This window comes from Nomascus leucogenys, chromosome 6 (assembly GCF_006542625.1).
Source record: "Nomascus leucogenys isolate Asia chromosome 6, Asia_NLE_v1, whole genome shotgun sequence".
Taxonomy (NCBI): Eukaryota; Metazoa; Chordata; class Mammalia; order Primates; family Hylobatidae; genus Nomascus; species Nomascus leucogenys.
In genome coordinates this window covers 95,927,059-95,948,079 of record NC_044386.1, presented here as the reverse complement: position 1 = coordinate 95,948,079, position 21,021 = coordinate 95,927,059, and the positions used below count along the sequence as shown (strand labels likewise).

The 21,021-nt window shown below is 37.3% G+C and overlaps 1 protein-coding gene across 8 annotated transcripts in view; it reads left to right on the top strand.

The window, feature by feature from the left end:
* Nucleotides 1-21,021, top strand: part of SCAPER (S-phase cyclin A associated protein in the ER) — a 562,100-nt gene that overhangs the window by 398,491 nt on the left and 142,588 nt on the right. For all 8 annotated transcript variants that reach the window (XM_030814840.1, XM_030814838.1, XM_030814836.1 and 5 more), the window contains one exon: nt 28-143. In XM_030814840.1, the coding sequence (XP_030670700.1) occupies nt 28-143 (116 nt within the window). The remainder of the gene's footprint in view (nt 1-27; nt 144-21,021) is intronic.

The following is a 21,021-nucleotide window of genomic DNA, read 5'->3' as shown; positions in this document are numbered from 1 at the left end:
CTAACTTCTGTTTGTATTTCTGTCTAGAATGTGGCAGATCAGATTGCATTTCAAGCTGCTGGTGGATTAACAGCCCTTGAACACATCCTTCAAGTAGTAGTCCCAGCCACAAATGTGAACACAGTTTTAAGAATTCCTCCTAAGTAAGTATAGTTTCTTAATCTATTTTTTATGTTTCATTTGTGAGTCATTTCTGCCCTATGGTTTCCATATGGAGAACCACAAGAAAATTGTATGCGTATTCAGGGTTGAATACCAAAACCTTACACTCCCCATTAGGGAGAAAAACAGAGGTGCTCAATGTCACTTACAAAACTCAAATTGAGCCTAAAAAGCCTTATAAAGGAAATCTCTTTGGTCTGTGATGTGCTCTAATCTGAAATCAAGAAGAATTGATGAACTCTTGAGCAATTCTAACTGCTTCCAAAAATTGAACACAAATAAATAATAGTAACAGAAAGCTAACTTATTGTGTTACATGTTAAAAGAGGTGAGTAAGTACATTAACAAAAGTCTGAGCTGTGAAATTTCAAGAAGTTCCTACCATACAGGAAGAGCAGTCAGAGGCGAAGAGTGCCATAGTCTAGCGTCCCAGCCAAATTGCTGGGAACTGAATTGCACGTTGGTCTTTAATAGTAAATTGCTTTCCTGTTCTCTTAAGTCCCCCTTTAGTCCCTGGCCACCTGGGGTATAGCAGCAATGTTATTTCAGAAGTATTGTGTTCCTGGGTTGTAACATCTGCAGTTTCTGGGTATTTTGTGGAGACTCTTATTTACAGAGTTTAAATAAGAGGTTTTAATAAAAGTTCATTTAGGCAGGGCTAAATGGCTCACATCTATAATCCCAGCACTTTGGGAGGTCAAGGCAGGAGGATCACTTGAAGCCAGAAGTTCGAGACTAGCCTGGGCAATGTAGCGAGACCCCGTCTCTACAAAACATTAACAAATTTAGCCAGGCATAGTGGCACACACTTATAGTCCCAGCTACTCATGAGGCTAAGAGAGGAAGGATCACTTGAGCCCAGGAGGTCAAGGCTGCTGTGAACCATGATTGCATCACCACATTCTAGTCTGGGCAACAGAGCAAGACCCTGTCTCAAAAAGAAAAAAAAAAGTAAATGCTTCATTTGTCCATTGGATACAACAGGAAAAAAAATTCCAAGAGTATGTTATCTCTTTTTTCTGAGAGGCATTTGTATTAAAAAGAAATAGCATTGGCTTTGGAGTAGGACAAACCTGGGTTCTGGTTTTACCTCTGCCAGGCTACTAGCTAAGAAAATTTGAGTGAGTGCCTTAATTTCATTGCATCTGTTTCCTTATTTGGAAAAATAAATGTAATCATATTCACCTCGTGGTGCTACTATGGGACCAGTTGAAATAACATATATATATGAGACCTCTTTGTAAACTGTTAAGTTTTCATTATAATGTATATTTGTATATTGTAATGTAAAGTTACATTATAAATGTTAGGTGAGAATTTAGACAGTGCTAGCTACCTGACATGAGATATTTCTAAGTACGAGCTTTTGACATTAAAGATAATTTGGATTCCTTTCCTCTATTCACAAAGATGAATGAAGAATGGTATAGGTATTCTTTAAGTCAGGAAATGTTTCTATGGAGCAGAAGGCTCCCCATCAGGCAGGTTGTAGCGTGCACAGTGGTCCTTATAACCCAGAAGCGTTGCTCTTCCTTATCAAAATGGACTTTATTCACAGGGTGCTGCTGGGCAGGTCATCTTCATTCACTGTGTGTTAATTGGCAGGGAGGAAGGTAGAAAGGAAGAAAGGAGTGAAATATAATACATATTGGAAATAAGGAAATGGTATTGATTCTTTGGGAGAGTGCTTTGATAACTGTTAATAATTTGTATTGTTCATCTTAAATTCACCTGGAGGTTTTTTGTTTTGTTTTTGTTTTGTTTTGTTTTCTGGTAGGCTTCAACGTGCATGACACTAAGCTCTCTGATTGGTAACCTAGAATAAATGCCTATTTCCCAAAAGCTGCTATTGTCATTGTGCCAGAGTATGTTGTTCTGGTGCTTATCTCTGCCTCTTGTTTAGGAAATGGAAGAGGCGTCCACAGTTCCTATAAAGACCTAAGCGAGAATTAGCACACTCCCTTTGCAAAGGAGCTGTGGAATCTTGAGAGTCCAGACCAGTGCCCTCCAGCTGGTCAGCACTAGCTGACCCACAGGGTCGGGATTAAGAGCTTGTTCCTTCATCTCACTTTAGGCCAATAGATTTGTGTTTTCTTTTCTTTTCTTTTTTTTTTTAATTATACTTTAAGTTCTACAGTACATGTGCACAACGTGCAGGTTTGTTACATATGTATACATGTGCCATGTTGGAGTGCTGCACCCATTAACTCATCATTTACATTAGGTATATCCCCTAATGCTATCCCTCCCCCTCCTCCCACCCCACGACAGGCCCCAGTGTGTGATGTTCCCCACCCTGTGTCCAAGTGTTCTCGTTGTTCAATTCCCACCTATGAGTGAGAACATGTGGTGTTTGGTTTTCTATCTTTGCAATAGTTTGCTCAGAATGATGGTTTCCAGCTTCATCCATGTCACTACAAAGGACATGAACTCATCCTTTTTTATGGCTGCATAGTATTCCGCAGTGTGTATGTGCCACATTTTTCTTAATCCAGTCTATCATTGATGGACATTTGGGTTGGTTCCGAGAGACAGTGTGGCGATTCCTCAAGGATCTAGAATTAGAAATACCATTTGACCCAGCCATCCCATTACTGGTTGTATACCCAAAGGATTATAAATCATGCTGCTATAAAGACACATGCACACATATGTTTATTGCGGCACTATTCACAATAGATTTGTGTTTTCAACTAAGTGCTACTTATTGAGGGAGTCTAGCACCCAGAGCTGTGGGCATCCAGCATTGACTCTAAGATTCTTCTATCCTGAACACAGTCTCAATATCATAACCCTACTTTCTAAACCAGCTTCAATTTTCAGGGCTAAAGGATTAAAGCCATGAGAGTGTTATGCTGTTTACTCAGAGAACAGCAAGAGGAATTTTGTAACCACTTCAGATTTAAATGTAGAATAAGAGCATACTGGTGGACATGAGTCAGTGGCTTACTTCAAAAAATACTCTTTCTCATTTTCCTTCCAATTGCTCTCCTGCACAAATCCCTGCCCAGGCCTTGGGCTTTCCATAGTCCCTGCGTACTTCCTTTGTTCTCAGCCTGTCCAGAATCTTTCCATCCCCAGCGATTTCCCACCCTTCAGCTCCATGAACCTTTTGCCACCTTAGCCCTTGCTGTTTCCTGCCTCCTGTGGCATTTCATGGCTTTTACCTAAAGAGGCTAGTTTAGAATATCCTGTTTAATTTTTCTCAGTGATAAATAGCAGAGGATTTGATAAGTTTAAGCCACTGTCTCATAACAGTTACCCTGTTGAAACCTAGAGTCCTATGGCCATAAACCTTATGTGTCACTACTTCTGAAGCCCTGACTCTTTGTTAGTGGATAAACCAGCTTCCTGTCCTCTTTTCTTACCATCCTGTTCATATCTCTTTTTACTTCACATAGTACCTCAGTAGTTGCATGTCTTTTTTGTCCTATAATTATTGCTAAGCAACTTCGTGTGAATGAATATTTGCTTCCAGAAGCTTTTTTTTTACGTGAAATTGAGAATTATACCTACTTCTGGAAATGTAACTGTTTGAAACCTTTCTGAGTCTGCAGTAGGTTGTTTTGCTCTTATCAGAACCAGGGAAAGGCCATAAAACTGCTTTAATTATTTTCAAGTTATCTTTGAAAGGGCTTAGGTCAGGATGTGTTATTACAAAATCAATCATTTAAACAAATGTGCTCCAATAAAATTGTTTTCAGTGCCAAGAAAGATCACCCTGAAACGAGGCAGTTTGTATCTCCTTTGGGGTAGACTAATGTTATTCTGCCTACAAACTTTTTTTTTTTTTTTTAGATAGGGTTTTACTCTGTCACTCAGGCTGGAGTGCAGTGGCGCTGTCTCGGCTCACTGCAACTTCCGCCTCCTGGGTTCAAGTAATTCTCGTGCCTCAGCCTCCCGAGTAACTGGGATTACAAGCACACGCCACCATGCCCGGCTCATTTTTTTGTATTTTTAGTAGAGACAGGGTTTCACCATGTTAGCCAGGATGGTCTCGAACTCCTAACCTCAAATGATCCTCCCACCTCGGCCTCCCCAACCTACAAACTTCTAATTGCAGAAAACAAGTACAGACAAATGAATAACATATTCTAGCCTTTTTAAAACTTTAGACTAATAATAGTGGTTCATCATAGCTTTTTAATATTTGAAAATAAATAGGAGTTTTCACTTTCTTTGAGCATAAAGAATGGCCCATGTTATGTAAATAAGAAGATGAATCTGCTATGACTAGAAGCAGCTGTACCAAAACTTTGTGTTGCCTTTTTATAGTATATGTACTTAGTAGCAATGGTAATTAAAGTGAGAGGTGGCACTAAACTGGCCCTCCACATCGCCAAGCCCTTTCCAGGCAGCAGTAGATGTTCATAATTCACAAGGCAACCAGCAAACCTCTTGGGCCACCAAAAAGAGTCTTCCCTAGGTTGTCTTTTACTTACTTAAGATTCATAATTTCTGATAGTTACACAAGGACCAGGGGCCAAATAGTAAACTCTGAGCTACTTTAGGTTGTTCTGTTGGGGAACTAACCAGGTGCCTATTTCTTCTCTGTCAGCCATGCGCATCTCTTCATCGTCCTTGTGGACACAGTTTTTCATATAGAAGTACATTCATCAACACAAAGCAAAGCAGACAGCATGGTATAGTGAAAAATGTGTAGGCTGTAGAGTCAGATCCAGGCTTAACTCTGCTTTTTACTGATTAGCTATATGACCTTGGGCCAAACTACTTGTTATAACAGAGCCTCAATTAAATTGTAAGACTAATACCTACCTTATAGAGCTGTTATGAGGATTAAAAGTGCATGTGTTTAAGTCCTGCACAGAGAAAGCACTTAGTTATTTTCATTGTTTTTTATTGTAGTTATTGTTTCGACTCCATATTATACTGCCTAATTACTGAGCTTTAAATCCCTAAGTCTTTGTCACTTTGGCTTCTAAGAAGCCATAATCTATTAATTTTATTGGGCATTTCTGTTTTTCACCCTAAATTCAAACTTCATCTTGGTAAATTTTAGCCCAGTCTGTCAAGATCCTGATGTGACCACTTATTCAGTTTCATTTTCCTTAACTTTGTGTCAGCCCTAAAGTTGATCTGTAGAGCATTTGTGTCTTCATCTTATCACTGAAAAAAATATCAAACGGGTTAGAGAATAGTTTGGCTTAGCACTTTATTATGTGCTGCATTGCCAAGTACTCCGTCTGCTGTACTATCATCTCCCCAAGTAGATTGTAAGTCCTTAGGATCACGAGACATAGTAAATACATTAATTGTAAATCATAGGACATCATAGTCAATATTGTGTGACTATATGAATGAATTCTTTCTCCAACAGGTGAAAGCAAAGCAGTAAAAGGGCATACGGCATCAAATACTGGACTCTGTAGACTTACAATTTGATCTCATTTTTGCCAAATATGGCCCTTCTGATTTTGGCATTTGATTTCCATATAGAGCTGTCAGGTATATTACATTTATTTAACAATCAGAGCATTTGGCATGTTTTCATCATTATCACACTATATAAATGAAGAAACCAAAGGTTTTAAAGACTGAATGATTTACCCCCCATCATCAGTTTAGCTGAGCGAGGTCTGAGCATCCTATTCTTCTTATTCTCTGTTAGATGGATTTTAGGCAATGGCTTTTTTAGTCTGTCTTTAAACTTCCATGAGTTTTTGAATGTCATGTATCTGTGACTGTTGCTTACTCAAAAGGCCAAAGAATATGCTAGAACTGTATTCTTAAGGTCATTGTCCTTATCACAGTTTTAGAATAAGAGCACATCAGTAGGTGTAAGATTGCCCCATTTTAAACTAATAGGAAAAATAATTCTTTTTGTAAGGTATGCCTAGTTATTCATATCAAATAGATCAGTAAAGTTGCTTTTTATTTCTTTACAGTACATTTATATAGGCATTTATCTGCCTATAGTAAATCCATCCTACTCAGGCCGAGCAATACTCATCAAATATAATTAAAAAAATTAGAATGATGTGAAATGGAGCTTTGTTCACTAGGAAGATCATTTCCAACAACATATCACAAATTTATTCTCCAAAGTAAAACTTGTGACTTTACTTGGGCAATATGCATTTACCTGATCCTTTGATTTGGTAAGGAGATACAAACTAACAATTATTGTGTGCTTGGTGCCAAGCACTGTGCTAGATGCTCTGCACATATTACCTTGTTTATTCCTCACAATCACCAGCAACCATGTATGTGGCTCACTGCCAGATGAAGGTTCGAAGCAGTCACATTGGGGTATGACTACAACCTGACAGAGCTATGATAACCCCTTTAAAAGAGTGTTTATTCTTTTCAATTAGTAGAAAGAATGTTCAGAGAGAACATTAGCAGAGAGAATGTTCAGAATTGCTCTCCCATGACTTATTGAGGTTTTTGTCCCCAAAGGCTTCTGTTTCCCTCTCTTTGTGTTGTGTAGAGGCTGATGCAATTCCTCTTATAATAGAAAAGAGATATTTCACTATGCTCCAGAAGCAGGTAATCTAGGGCTTCCAGTCCTTAATCCCAGGAAACTATTCTCTAGCATTTTCCTTCTTTGGATCACTTGTGGGCATGGGAATGGGATTGCCATACCTAGGAACCATTTGAAATAGACCCTGTCCTCAGGGAACTTACAGTCATGGAAAATGAGACATATTAAACTCTAAATACTATTAGTAGTAGCCTACTGTGTTACCTTTGTGGAACAGCCACCCTGGTGGTATAACAGAAGACTCTTCATTAAAGGAATGTTTTGTTACCTACGGCAATATCTGTCAACTTAGTTTCCTGAGATGCCAGGCCTCATGTGCTTACTTCCTTTTTTTTTTTTTCTTTTTGTGACGGAGTCTCGCTCCGTCACCAGGCTGGAGTGCAGTGGCACGATGTCGGCTCACTGCAACCTCCGTTTCCCAGGTTCAAGCAGTTCTCCTGCCTCAGCCTCCCGAGTAGCTGGGATTACAGGCACATGCCACCACACGCAGCTCATTTTTCTATTTTTAGTAGAGATGGGGTTTCACCATGTTGTTCAGGCTGGTCTCGATCTCGTGACCTCATGATCCACCCGCCTCGGCCTCCCAAAGTGATGGGATTACAGGCATGAGCCACCGTGCCCGGCCATGTGCTTGCTTCTTATTCCAGTCTCTTGACTCATTTGACTGTTCTCTTTGGGACTCATCTACTATTAAGTCTTTGCCTTTGTGTCTTCAGTTTGCAACACAATCCAGACTCTCACAGTTTTTACTATGAGTTTCCTTCCTTGTTACCTTTTCTTCTTTCTTGTTGGCTTGCCATAATCACCTTCTCCCTTCCTATTTGTTGCGTCCTTCTTTTTTTCAGTGTTTTATGAATACTACTTGTTCTAGGCATTACATCCATGCCTCGTCAGCTATGTTTTATGCCATCCATGTGGTGCTCCCCTCAATGGCCATAGCTGACTAAACTCTAAAGAGAGGACATATGACTCAAGAGCAATCAGTCTACAGACCAGCCAGCAAGATAGGATTTATAAATCTAATACAAAAAGTTGAACTGGCTCAGTCAAGTTTCTTTCTCGGGAATTTGCAGTTGGGAAGTTGCAGAACTTCAAGTCATTTTTTTTTTCTTAGGTATTTGAATTGGAATAATCATGTAGATTCACTTCTGGGATGGCCATTACAGGGCTATGTGCATTCCAAGTTTTGCAGGACTAAGGAAGGCTGTTTTGGGAAAAAAAAAAGAGGAGACCAAAACTGCTTCATGGGACAGAAGGGTGTTGGAAATGAAAGCAGTCTAGTCCACAGAGCTAGCATTGTTCCAGCTCTCTTGAGGTATGGTTGTTCATTTTCTCCTGGACTTATGTGAAAGTTCCCAATAGCCTTACAATAAATGGCTCTTTTTACTTAAAATATTTTGAGTAAATTTTTGTTCCTTCCAACCAAATGAACCTGATACTTTCAAATACAAATATTAAAGATTATTTTAACACTAGATTGGCTTGAAAATATTTGACTTTGCTATAGAGCCTTCCTTGTGACCTCATAGTTGTTTTTCAAAATTCTTCACATCAAGGAAGAATGAATAAATGCCCACCGTTTAAAGTAGGAATGAAGAGAGAAAGTATATTCTATAAGCTCTCTAGGGTACATTTCTTTATGAACGTTAAATGCTGTTACTACAAGCTGGGACTGACTGAACTTTCCTGTTTTCTGTCAACCTCAGTTTGGATAATTCTATATAGAAAATGACATTCATTAAACTTACTATCCCCAGGTCCTAAGGTAAACACACTTAAAAGGAACATACCTACAGTGAAGAGCTTATCTTCAGAATCAAAGAAAAGAAAATATGTATAGTTCTTTAAGAAAAATACAAGTTCTGTAAGAACAAATAACAGTACTGCTCATATGCTTTATAACTCTCAAATGTTACTTTCTAGGGGGACTTAGTGTCCCAGACTGGTTATCTCATCATTAACTTTATAATGAGCACTTAATTTGAAACCCAAGAGCATTGTCTTATATTTACAAACAACTGAAAAGTGTATTTCTTCAGACCCTACTCTCTCAGACTTGATCATAATGGGCTATAGTCCAGCTTTTTAATAAAAAAAAAAAAGGTTGTTAATGAGAAACTTAAACATTTCACCAATGATTTTCCTGAAATTAGAAGCCAGTTGCCTATTATGAAAGTGAGGTTAAGGTGTTCAGAAGGCATGCGATTATAAGAGCATACCCACATAGACCTCTTTTTTTCCTTCCCTCTCTCCCTTCCGCCCTTCCACCTTTCATCTCTCTCTCATTCTCTGTGTGTGTGTGTGTGTGTGTGTCTCTCTCTCTTTTGCTTTCTTTCTCTTTCTCCATCGCAAATCCTGGTAGCATAATACAGCTCAGAACTTTAATCCTACAGCTACAAGATAAAGCTTTACTATATTATGCCTTTAATATTTATATTTAACAGTGCAGTTTCAACTGCTAAAAGGAAAAAACACAGCATTTGAAAAATATAAATGATCTTTTCTTAGTTAAGTCATTTTACTGTGCTGAACAGAATGAAGAAAATCATTGGTTTATATCATTTCAAAGCTACTTTGGAGTTGCAGTTTGTTCCTCTCTGGAGAACCAAGAAGTATCTCCATATTATTCATCTACCCCAAACCCCAAAGAATGACATAGTCAAGTACCAGATGCACATTTTCAGAGCATTGCATCGTCTCTTTTTTTTTTTTTTTTTTTTTGAGACCGAGTCTTGCTCTGTTGCCCAGGCTGGAGAGCAGTGGCACAATCTTGGCTCACTGCAACCTCCGCCTCCTGGGTTCAAGCGATTCTCCTGCCTCAGCCTCCCGAGTAGCTGGGATTACAGGCACATGCCACCACACCCAGCTAATTTTTGTATTTTTAGTAGAGACAGGGTCTCACCAGGTTGGCCAGGCTGGTTTCGAACTCCTGACCTCAGGTGATCCACCTGCCTCGTCCTCCCAAAGTGCTGGGATTACAGGCATGAGCCACTGTGCCTGGTCTGCATCATCTCTTATTCCTCTTTCCCTCACCAGTGAGAAATGCAAAACTTCATTCCGGATTGGGTTGTTGTTTTACCAGTGTCAATACTACTATTAGAGAGTGAACGTATTAAGAAAAACTTGCACTGGTAGGTGTTGGGTTCATTTTTTCTGATAAAAATCCACAGTGTTGAGATTTTTTTTTAATGTAACCCATCTATGCCATGGTAAGGCATTTGATTTCCATGTAGAGCTGTCAGGCATATTACATTTATTTAACAATCAGAGTATTTGGCATGTTTTCACCATTATCACACTATATAAATGAAGAAACTAAAGGTTTTAAAGACTGAATGATTTACTCTCCATCATCAGTTTAGCTGAGCTATGTTTGAGCATCCTATTCTGGTCTTCCTTCTGTACCTTATTGCCTGCATGCTATCATCAGAGAGAAATATTATCAGTCTGCCAGTATTTGTTGAATTTCTTCTGTGATGAGTTTTGTCTTCAAAGAGCTTACATCATAGTTGAGAAGAGATATTCTCAACTATATTGATAAGATAGAATATCTTATCAATCAGTAAGATATTCTATACTACACAACAAAACAATTAAATTATTTAAGGGTAAGCAGAAAGTGCTATTTGGTTCAAAGTTTGCATCAGTGAGTGTTCTTGGTTGAATCTCTTACAAAGTTAGTGTTTGCAGGCTGATGATACCTGTACTTTTCTTCCTGATTTATGAACATAAAACTTTCACTATTTTAATAAAATATCATTTCATTGATAGAAAAAATACTGTTATTCCTGTGAGTTGCTGGAGGATTGCGATATTGTTTAGTTGATTGGTTTTGGATTTTTGGCTTGGGTGTTTTTGTACTGGTTTACTGATGTGGGTATAGGAAATTATCTGTGGAATCATTTTTCCCACCTAGCAGACTAGGGACCAAAGAGGAACTGACCTAACAGAAATTGAGAAAGGTGAACCAAAAACCACATGTATCTGTTTGTATGTGTGAGGCGAAATGTTCATGTAAGATCCAGCAACGAAGTCTAAAAATGAAATACAACATTTCTGTGTACTATAAACACTCTTTAAGGCTCAGATCAGCCGGCAAATGTGGAGTGAACTTATCATAGAATTTACTTCTTATAAGTAACAGATGAAGACATAGAATTGGAACCTATGTGTCACCTCCTGTGTCTACTACAGTAAGCACTAATAAAAGAGTATTAGCCAGTTAGGGTAAAATTTATACTACAATCCATTGTTAATAAACAATTACTTATTTCTACTCAGGATGATTTTAATATAATTTTAAATATCTATTTTTAGATAAAAGTTTACTAAAACTGAATAATTATCCCCGATAGACAATAAAAGTAAAAAATTATTTTGCAAGCTAATTAGCAATAGTGATTGATAAATACTATTCTCCATTTGACATATTGAGGCATTTTGTTTATGTCTCAAAAGGCTTTATAGAGATGGTTACAGTTGACAGCTGTTGTACCACTAATAAGATTAAAGAAATTAGTTGTGTCAACTTTAATCTGCTATTTAACACTGCAAACCACCTGGGGTCTCCTCCAGAGGCAACATGTTTAATTGTGAGTTTAAAATTACATAACCAGATCTTACTTAAGAACATATCTACAGACTTACTAATCATAGTCATCTTGTTATTAACAAATGCATGTTAACAGTAAAAATAATGCTGTAGCACTAGAGTTTAAAATTAATGAACTAATTTGATGCTCACTCTACTTTTTTAAATGTATTATTGTAATCTTTGAAACATAACACTTTCTCAGTCAGAGGCTAATTTGAGGAAATACAGAAAGTCTAATTAGGTTGGTGTTTAAAATATGTATGATTTCCTTTCTAAAGTTAGAATGTCTCTGTGGAATAATTAAATTGCCTATTCTATTAGGACCAAATTCACCAATTAAGTAAAAACCCTTGAAATAACACATCTAGTTGAAGATTATGTACTCCTTATTCTGAAGCAACATTATAATTAGGAAAATAGTTTAATTTTAACATTAATTTATTGTGATTAAAATGTTATATTTTATTATATGAAGTGCAGAGAAATAATCATTTGTGATTGTTATATTGACTTGATGCAAACTCAAGTTTAAGATGCATATAATTTATATCCCCACAGTGAAGATTCATTGTCAGAAAGTATTATTAGCATCCCTTGAAGACCCCTCTCTGGAGCTGGTTTGCTATTGCAGCATGATGGTTCTCCCTACTATCCCCACCCACTCTAAGTGTTCTGGCCTCAGAAAGAATGAGCCACAAGACAGGGAAGGCAGTGTAGGTAGTGTAGGTTTACGCTAGTCATCACAGTGCCAGCAGGAGAAATTTTCCCCCTTCATCCACAACTCATACTCTGATCCAAATATCCATCCCATTGTCTTCTGGGGAAAAAAAAAAAAAAAAAAAAACCACTCTCAGATTGTGTTACAAGTCTAACTTCTCTGTGGTCACGAAAATGTCAAAACTAAACAATCTCTTTAAAGAGATTTTAAATCTTTCTCTATATTTTAAAATTTTCTGTCCCCAGGTTTTTTGCTGATAGGACATTTTCTTATTATCAGTCCCCAAGCTTCTTGCTGAGAGGACATTTTCTTATTAACCAAGACTTATTCATCTAATTGCGCTAATTTAATATCTTCTAGTTTTATCACTGAAACAATAACATTAAAAATATTTCCATATATGCAAGTCCACATGTAGGACTTCTTACAAATACATTTTTCATGTCAAATACTATGTTTCTCTATTTCTGTTTAATATATTTTATTCTGATGAGTACTATACATTTAAAATATGTTTGGTACAACAGACCCAATGAGCATAACTAAAATGAGACTCCATTGGAAAAATCTTCACCCTTGCCACAATAAATAAACTTATAAACATAATTAAATAGCAATTTTTTTCTGTTTATAAGCACTCCATGTTGTTTTATAATTTAAAATTCATTGTTTTAATAATATGTATTTACTAGTAATTCTACTTTCTGTGGAGATGAACTAGGACATATGCCTGATACTGTCATTTGTGCTTGTAAATGAGATCTGGTTTTGCTCTTTTTAAAATTTTAAAGATCATAAGCCTTCCACATGTTTTCTAAGCTAAGAAGTATGATTTCTTTACTTTGGGGAGAGGAAGAGAGTATTATATTCATTAATTCCATCAATCGGTATATTTTTATGTTGCTGCTGTAGATACATCACAGAATAAAACAGTTAATAAATGTGCACAAGATTTGAATAGACACTTCACCAAATAAGATACAAAGATGCCAAGTAAGCACATGAAGAGATTCTCAACATCATTAAGAAATACACACTAAAACTACAGTGAGATACTTCAACATGTCAATTAGAATTGCTTAAAAAACAAAACAAGCCAGACACGGTGGCTAACGCCTGTAATTCCAGCACTTTGGGAGGCCGAGACAGGCAGATAACTTGAGGCCAAGAGTTCAAGACCAGCCTGGCCAACATAGTGAAACCCCGTCTCTACTAAAAATATAAAAATTAGCTGGGCGTGGTGGCAAATGCCTGTAATCCCACCTACTCTGGTGGCTGAGACACGAGAATCGCTTGAACCCAGGAGGCAGGGGTTGCAGTCAGCCTAGGTCACACCACTGCACTCCAGCCTGGGCAACAGAACAAGATTGTCTCAAAAACAAAAAACAAAAAAACAAAACCAGTAATACCAAGTGCTGGAGAGCATACACAGAGAAGTTGGAACTACGTATACTACTTGTGGGAATGCAAAATGATACAGCCACTTTGGAAACAGTAACTATCTCAAAAAGATAAACATATACTTAGTGTATGATCCAGCAGTCCCACTCCTGGGTAGTTACCTCAAAGGAATAAAAATACATGTTCTCACATATATTTTTTGTGTATGTATTTATATCATTTATAAATATAAATGAATGTTTATGGATGTTTTATGCATCATCACCCAAAACTGGTGAATGAATAAACAAACTGTGGTACATCTATGCAGTGACATACTATTCAGCAATAAATGTAACAGCAATCTTGAGAATGAAAAACAAAGCTGGAGTCATAACAGTTCCTGATTTCAAAATATGCAAAGATACAGTAATTGAAACAGTATTGTACTGACATAAAGATAGGCATATAGAGCAATGGAGCAGAACAGAGAGTCCAAAAATCTGTGTATATACCATCAACTGATATTTTTTTTTTAGCTAGAAATTATTCTTTATTGATTAAATCACCAGAAAATTTCAGCACAATATTTAACATCTTAATGACCACCAAGGCCTGGGCTCTAGGGCTCTCTCTGCCTCTTCTAGTCCTTAACTGGGTTTAAAGGGAGAGACATCATTAACAGAGACCAAGTCAGATGGAGTCAACTGATCTTTGATAAGATTGTCAAGAATACACAACACAGAAAGGATAATCTTCAACAAATGGTGTTGAGAAAACTGGGTATTCACAGGCAAAAGAATGAAACTGGACCCTTACCTTATACCGTAACACAAGAATCAACTGAAAATGGATTGAAGACTCAAACATAAGACCTGAAATTCTAAAATTAATGAAAGACGACTTAGGGGAAAACCCTTATAATATTGATCTTGACAGTGAATTCATGGATATTACACCAAACACAGACCACAAAAGCAAAAACAAACAAATGGGACCACATTAAAATAAAAAGCTTTGGCACATCAAAGGAAACAATAGAATGAAAAGGCCATCTACAGAATGGGAAAATATTTGCAAACCATATCAGAGAAGGGGTTAAGTTCAAAATATGTAAGAAATTCTTACAACTCAACAAAAATATTAACAACTTAATTAAAAAATGGACAAAGGACTTAAATAGATCTACTATGTCTTTACATGTCCAAAGAAGACATACAAATGGCCAAAAGATAAATGAAAAGATGATAAATGTCCCTAACTGTCAGAGGAATGCAATTCAAAACCACAACGAAATAGCACCTCACACCCATTAGGATGGTAGTTAACAAAACACAACAAGTGTTGACAAGAATGTGGAGAAATTGGAACCCTTGTACACTCTTCGTTGGAATCCAAAATGGTGCAGCCACTATGGAAAACAGTATAGAGATTAAAAACTAAAAGTAGAACTACTGTATGACCCAGCATTCTCACTTCTGGGTATTTATCCAAAAGAATTAAAATCACAATCTCAAAGAGATATTACCACTTCTGTATTTATTACAGCACTATTGACAATTGTGAGGAGGGGGAAACAACTTGAATGTCCATTGACATTGAGATGAGTAGACAAAGAAAATGTATACACATACAATGGAATATTACTTAGCCTTAAAAGAGAAGGAACTCCTGCAATATGTGACGTAATGGTTGAACCATGAAGACATTATGTTGAGTGAAAAGAGCCAGTCACACAAGGACAAATACTCCATGATTTTGTTTATATGAGGTATCTAAAATATTTAAATTCACAGAAGCAGAGAGCAGAACTATGGTTGCCAGGAGCAGGGGAGAGGGGAAAATAGGGAGTTGCTAATCAACAGGCATAAAGTTTCAGTAATGAAAGATGAATAAATGCTAGAGATGTATTTTACAACACTGTGCCTAAAGTTAACAATATTGTATTATACACTTAAAAATATGCTGTGGGTAGATCTCATATTAAGTGTTTTTACCACAATAAGATAAATATAAAATTTTAAAAAGAGGGACAGACTACTGATGTATGCAACAACATAGATGAATCTCAAATGTATTGTGCTAAGTGAAAAAAGGCAGACTTAACGGCTACATGTGGCACAATTCCATGTATATGACATTCTAAAAAAGGCAAAACTACAGGAATAGAAAACAAGGGTTGGGAGAGGAGTTGACTAGAAAGAAGACAGCAAGGGGAATTTAGGGAGGTGATACATCTACTATATCTTTATTGTGGTGGTCTCACAACTGAGTGCATTTGTTCAAACTCTTTAAGAAAAGGGTTAATGTTAATTGTGTATAAATTGTACTTAAATTTTTAAAATTACATAGCAAAAGAGCAAAAATAGTATTAAGTTGGTGCAAAAGCAATTGCGGTTTTTTTCTGTTACTTTTAATGGCAAAACCACTATTACTTTTGCACCAACCTCATGCATGATTTATAAGGGAAAGAAAATTAGTGTAATATCAGATTTTTTAATAGCAATGCTTTATTTTACAAGAAAATTGAATAACATTTTTAATACTCTCAAAAAGAACATATGTGCCAAGAACTTCATATCCAACAAAACTGATCCTTTCTTATAAAAGGCAAGATGGCTGGGCGCAGTGGCTCACGCCTGTAATCCTAGCACTTTGGGAGGCCGAGACAGGTGGATCACCTGAGGTCAGGAGTTCAAGACCAGCCTGGCCAATATGGCAAAACCCTGTCTCTACTAAAAATACAAAAATTAGCTGGGTGTGGTCATGCGCACTTGTAGTCTCAGCTACTTGGGCTGAGGCAGGAGAATCGCTTGAACCCAGGGGGCAGAGGTTGCAGTGAACCAAGATCCCACCACTTCACTCCAGCCTGGGCAAAAGAGCAAGACTCCGTCTCAAAAAAAAAAAAAAAAAGGCAAAATGTACTGTTACCAGGATGCAACATGCAAGAATTGAGGGAATATTGGTCCCACAAGCCCTTCCTAAGAAACTTACTAGAGAACAAGCTTCAGACAAGCAAATGACTACAGATACATTGACATAAGTACTTGTAGTGAGCATAAAGTATGTAGTTATTTATAGTTCTAAAACTTAAGAAGATTGAAGGAGAGAGTATAGTATGAAATGGCATGTTCTGACCACGTTACTAGTATAATGACAAAAAAATTAGTGGAAACTGAGTATGACATATGCCAAAACATTTCCAGCTGTTTTCAGTAATCATTATTGGTAGCGGTACTGTTAATATTGTCATTATGAAACTGTTATGTATTGTAATATAACATAAAGCAAATTATAGATATTCTGTATAATTGTAGGTATTCAAATTTTATCATCCTCTGTGCCCTTGAGCACCAGCATTCTCCATGTGAAAGAAAAGAGAGAGAGCTGTTATATAAAAGATATTAAAGAAAAAAATCCCTTAGTCTAGAATTTGAATTTGAAATATTATTACAAATTCAGAAGGTATTTTATCTTGGGCTGTATTTTATCTTGAGCTGTTATATAAAACATATTAAAGAAAAAATCCCTTAGTCTAGAATTTGAGTTTGAAATATTATTACAAATTCAGAAGGTATTTTATCTTGGGGGTGGGAGAGTGGGAATGGGGAGAGGTTCCTAGATCTATTCATTCTAAAGGTCTAGAAACAGTGACCACTCCAGTAGTATTGAGAATCCGTAGGGCCAGGTTATAGGTTTGAAGTATCATTTCCCATCAAATTAAATCAGTGGCTGATTCCAAGTATGCAGCAGGAAATGACTCTCAAACCTCTTGTTATCCCAACTAGAGCAAAGTTCTCAAAGACAAGTAGAGTTACGTCAAAGGATCAAGATACCAAGGGCCTAAGACGGAACAAACTGATCTCTGATATGAATAAGAATTGCAGGAGATTAAAACCTATCAGATATATCTAAATCCTAGAGTTTTTCTTAATTAACAGACTTTATTAGAGTAGTTTTAGATTTACAGAAAAATTGGGCAGAAATTGAGTTCCCAGGTATTTCCTCTTCCCATCCTGTCCTCGGTTTTACCTATTCTTGAAATCTTGCATTGGTGTGGTATATTTTTACAGTTGATGAACCAATACTGATATGTTGTTACTAACTGAAGTCCATAGTTTACATTAGGGTTCACTCTTTGCCTTTTCTAGTTCTATGGGGTTGACAAATGCATAATGTTGTGTATCTACCATTTTAGTATCATGCAGAACAGTTTTACTACCCCAAAACTTCACTCTGCTCCATATATTCATTCCTCCCCACCCACCCAACCCCTGAAAGCCACTGATTGTTTTTTAAACTTTTAAGTTCAGGGGAAAATGGATTTGTTACATATGTAAACTTGTGTCATGGGGGTTTGTAGTACAAATTATTTCATCACCCAGGTATTAAGCCTAGTACCCATTAGTTTTTTTTCCTGATCCTCTCCTTCCTCCCAACCTCCACACTCCAGTAGGCCCCAGTGTGTGTTGTTCCCATCTATGTGTCCATGTGTTTTCCTTATTTAGCTGCCACTTACAAGTGAGAATATGTGGTATTTGATTTTCTGTTCCTGTGTTAGTTTGCTAAGGTAATGGCCTCCAGCTCCCTCCATATCCCCACAAAGGACATGATCTCGTTCTTTTTTATGGCTGCATGGTATTCCATGGTGTATATGTACCAAATTTTCTTAATTCAGTCAATTGTTGGCATTTAGGTTGATTCCATGTCTTTGTTATTGTGAATAGTGCTGCAGCGAACATTTGCATGCATGTGTCTTTCTAATAGACCAATTTATATTCCTTTGAGTGTATATCCAATAGTGGGACTGCTGGGTTGAATGTTATGTCTGTCTTTGGGTCTTTGAGGAATCACCACACTATCTTTCACAATGGCTGAACTAATTCACACTCCCACCAACAGTATGTAGGCATTCCATTTTCTCCACAACCTTGCCAGCCTCTGTTATTTCTTGACTTTTTAATCATAGCCATTCTGACTGGTGTAAGATGGTATCTCATTGTGATTTGATTTGATCAGTGATGAGGAGCTTTCTTTCATACGATTGTTGGCCGCATGTATGTCATCTTTAGAAAAGTGTCTATTATGTCCTTTGCCTACTTTTTAATGGGGTTGTTTGTTTTTTTATTATAAATTTGTTTAAGTTCCTTATAGATGGATGTTAGACCTTTTCGGATACATAGTTTGCAAAAATTTTCTCCCATTCTGTAGGTTATCTGCTTACTCTGTTGATTTCTTTTGCTGTGCAGAAGCTCTTTAGTTTAATTAGATCCCATTTGTCAATTTTTGCTTTTGTTGCCATTGCTTTTGGCATCTTTGTCATGAAATCTTTGCCCATGCCTATGTCCTGAATGGTGTTGCCTAGGTTGTCTTCCAGGGTTTTTTATAGTTTTCGGGTTTTGGGTGTTTGTTTGTTTTTTGAGACAGAGTCTCCCTCTGTCGCCCAGGCTGGAGTGCAGTGGCATGATCTCGGCTCACTGCAAGCTCCACCTCCCAGGTTCACGCCATTCTCCTGCCTCAGCCTCCCAAGTAGCTGGAACTACAGGTGCTCACCACCATGCCCAGCTAATTTTTTGTATTTTTGGTAGAGACGGGGTTTCACCATGTTAGCCAGGATGGTCTTGCTCTCCTGACCTCATGATCTGCCCACCTCGGCCTCCCAAAGTGCTGGGATTACAGGCGTGAGCCACTGCACCTGGCTGATAGTTTTTGGTTTTACATTTAAGTCTTTAATCCATCTTGAGTTAATTTTTGTATGTGGTGTAAGGAAGGGGCCCAGTTTCAGTCTTCTGCATATGGCTAGCCAGTTATCCCAGCACCGTTTATTGAATAGGGAGTCTTTTCCCCATTGCTTGTTTTTATCAGGTGTGTCGAAGATTAGATGGTTGTAGGTATGCAGTCTCATTTCTGGGCTTTCTATTCTGTACCATTGGTCTATGTGTCTGTTTTTATACCAGCACCATGCTGTTTTGGTTACTGTAGCCCCGTAGTATAGTTTGAAGTTAAGTAGAGTGATGCCTCCAGCTTTTTCCCTTTGCTTAGGATTGCCTGGGCTACTCAGACTCTTTTTTTGGTTCCATATGAATTTTTACATTGTTTTTTATAGTTCTGTGAAGAATGCCAATGGTAATTTAATGGGAATAGCATTAAATCTATAAATTGCTTTGGGCAATATGGCCATTTTAACGATATTGAGTCTTTCTATCCATGAGCATGGAATATTTTTCCATTTGTGTCATCTTTGGTTTCTTTAAGCAGTGTTTTGTAGTTCTCCTTGTAGAGATCTTTTACCTCTCTAGTTAGCTGTATTCTTAGGTATTTTATTCTTTTTGTGGCAGTTGTGAATGGGAACATGTTCCTGATTTGGCTCTCAGCTTGACTGTTGTTGGTGATATTTGCACACTGATTTTTGTATCCTGAGACTTCGCTGAAGTTATCAGCTCAAGAAGTTTTTGGGCTAAGACTGTGGGGTTTTCTAGATGTAGGATTATGTCATCTGCGAACAGAAATAGTTGTACTTCCACTCTTCGTATTTGAATGCCCTTTACTTCTCTCGATTGCCTGATTGCCCTGGCCAGGACTTCCAATTCTGTGTTGAATAGGAGTGGTGAGAGAGGACATCCTTGTCTTGTGCCAGTTTTCAAGGGGAATGCTCCCAGCTTTTGCCCATTCAGTATGATGGCTGTGGGTTTGTCATAGATGGCTCTTATTATTTTGGGGTATGTTTCTTCAATACCTAGTTTATTGAGAGTTTTTAACATGAATGGATGTTGAATTTCATCAAAAGCCTTTTCTGCATCTATTGAGGTAATCGTAATTTTTGTCTTTAGTTCTGTTTATGTGATGAATCACATTTATTGATATGCTTATGTGGAGCCAACATTGCATCCTGGGGATGAGGCCTACTTGACTGTGGTGGATAAGCTTTTTGATGTGCTGCTGGATTCGGTTTGCCAACATATTCTATGAGGTGATGCTTGCCTCATAGAATGAGTTAAGGAGGAGTCTCTCCTCTTCAATTTTTTGGAATAGTTTTAATAGGAATAATACCAGCTCTTCTTTGTACATCTGGTAGAATTCAGCTGTGCATCTATCTGGTCCTGGGCTTTTTTTATTTGGTAGGCTATTTATTACTGCCTCAGTTTCAGAGCTTGTTATTGGTCTGTTCAGGGATTCCATTTTTTTTCCTGGTTCAGTTTTGAGAGGGTGTATGTATCCAGGAATTTTTTCATTTCTTCTAGATTTTCTAGTTTATGTAAATAGATGTGTTCATAATATTCTCTACTGGTTGTATTTCTATGCGGTCAGCCACTGATCTTTTCACTGTTTGTATAGTTTTACCATTTCCAGAATATCACACAGTTGAAGTTATATAACATGTACCCTTTTTAGACTGACTTCATTCACTTAGCAATATGCATTTAAGGTTCCCTCATGTCTCTCTGTGGCTTGATAGCTCAGTTCTTTTTATTGCTGAATAATAATCCATTGTATGAATGTATATCGATTGTTTATTTACCTACTGAAGGACAGCTTAGTTGCTTCTAAGTTTTGGCAATCATTAATAAAACTTCTGTGAATACTCGTGCAGTTTTTTGTGTAGATATGTTTTTAAGTCATTTGAGTAAATGTGTAGGAATGTGATTCTGGATCATATGATGA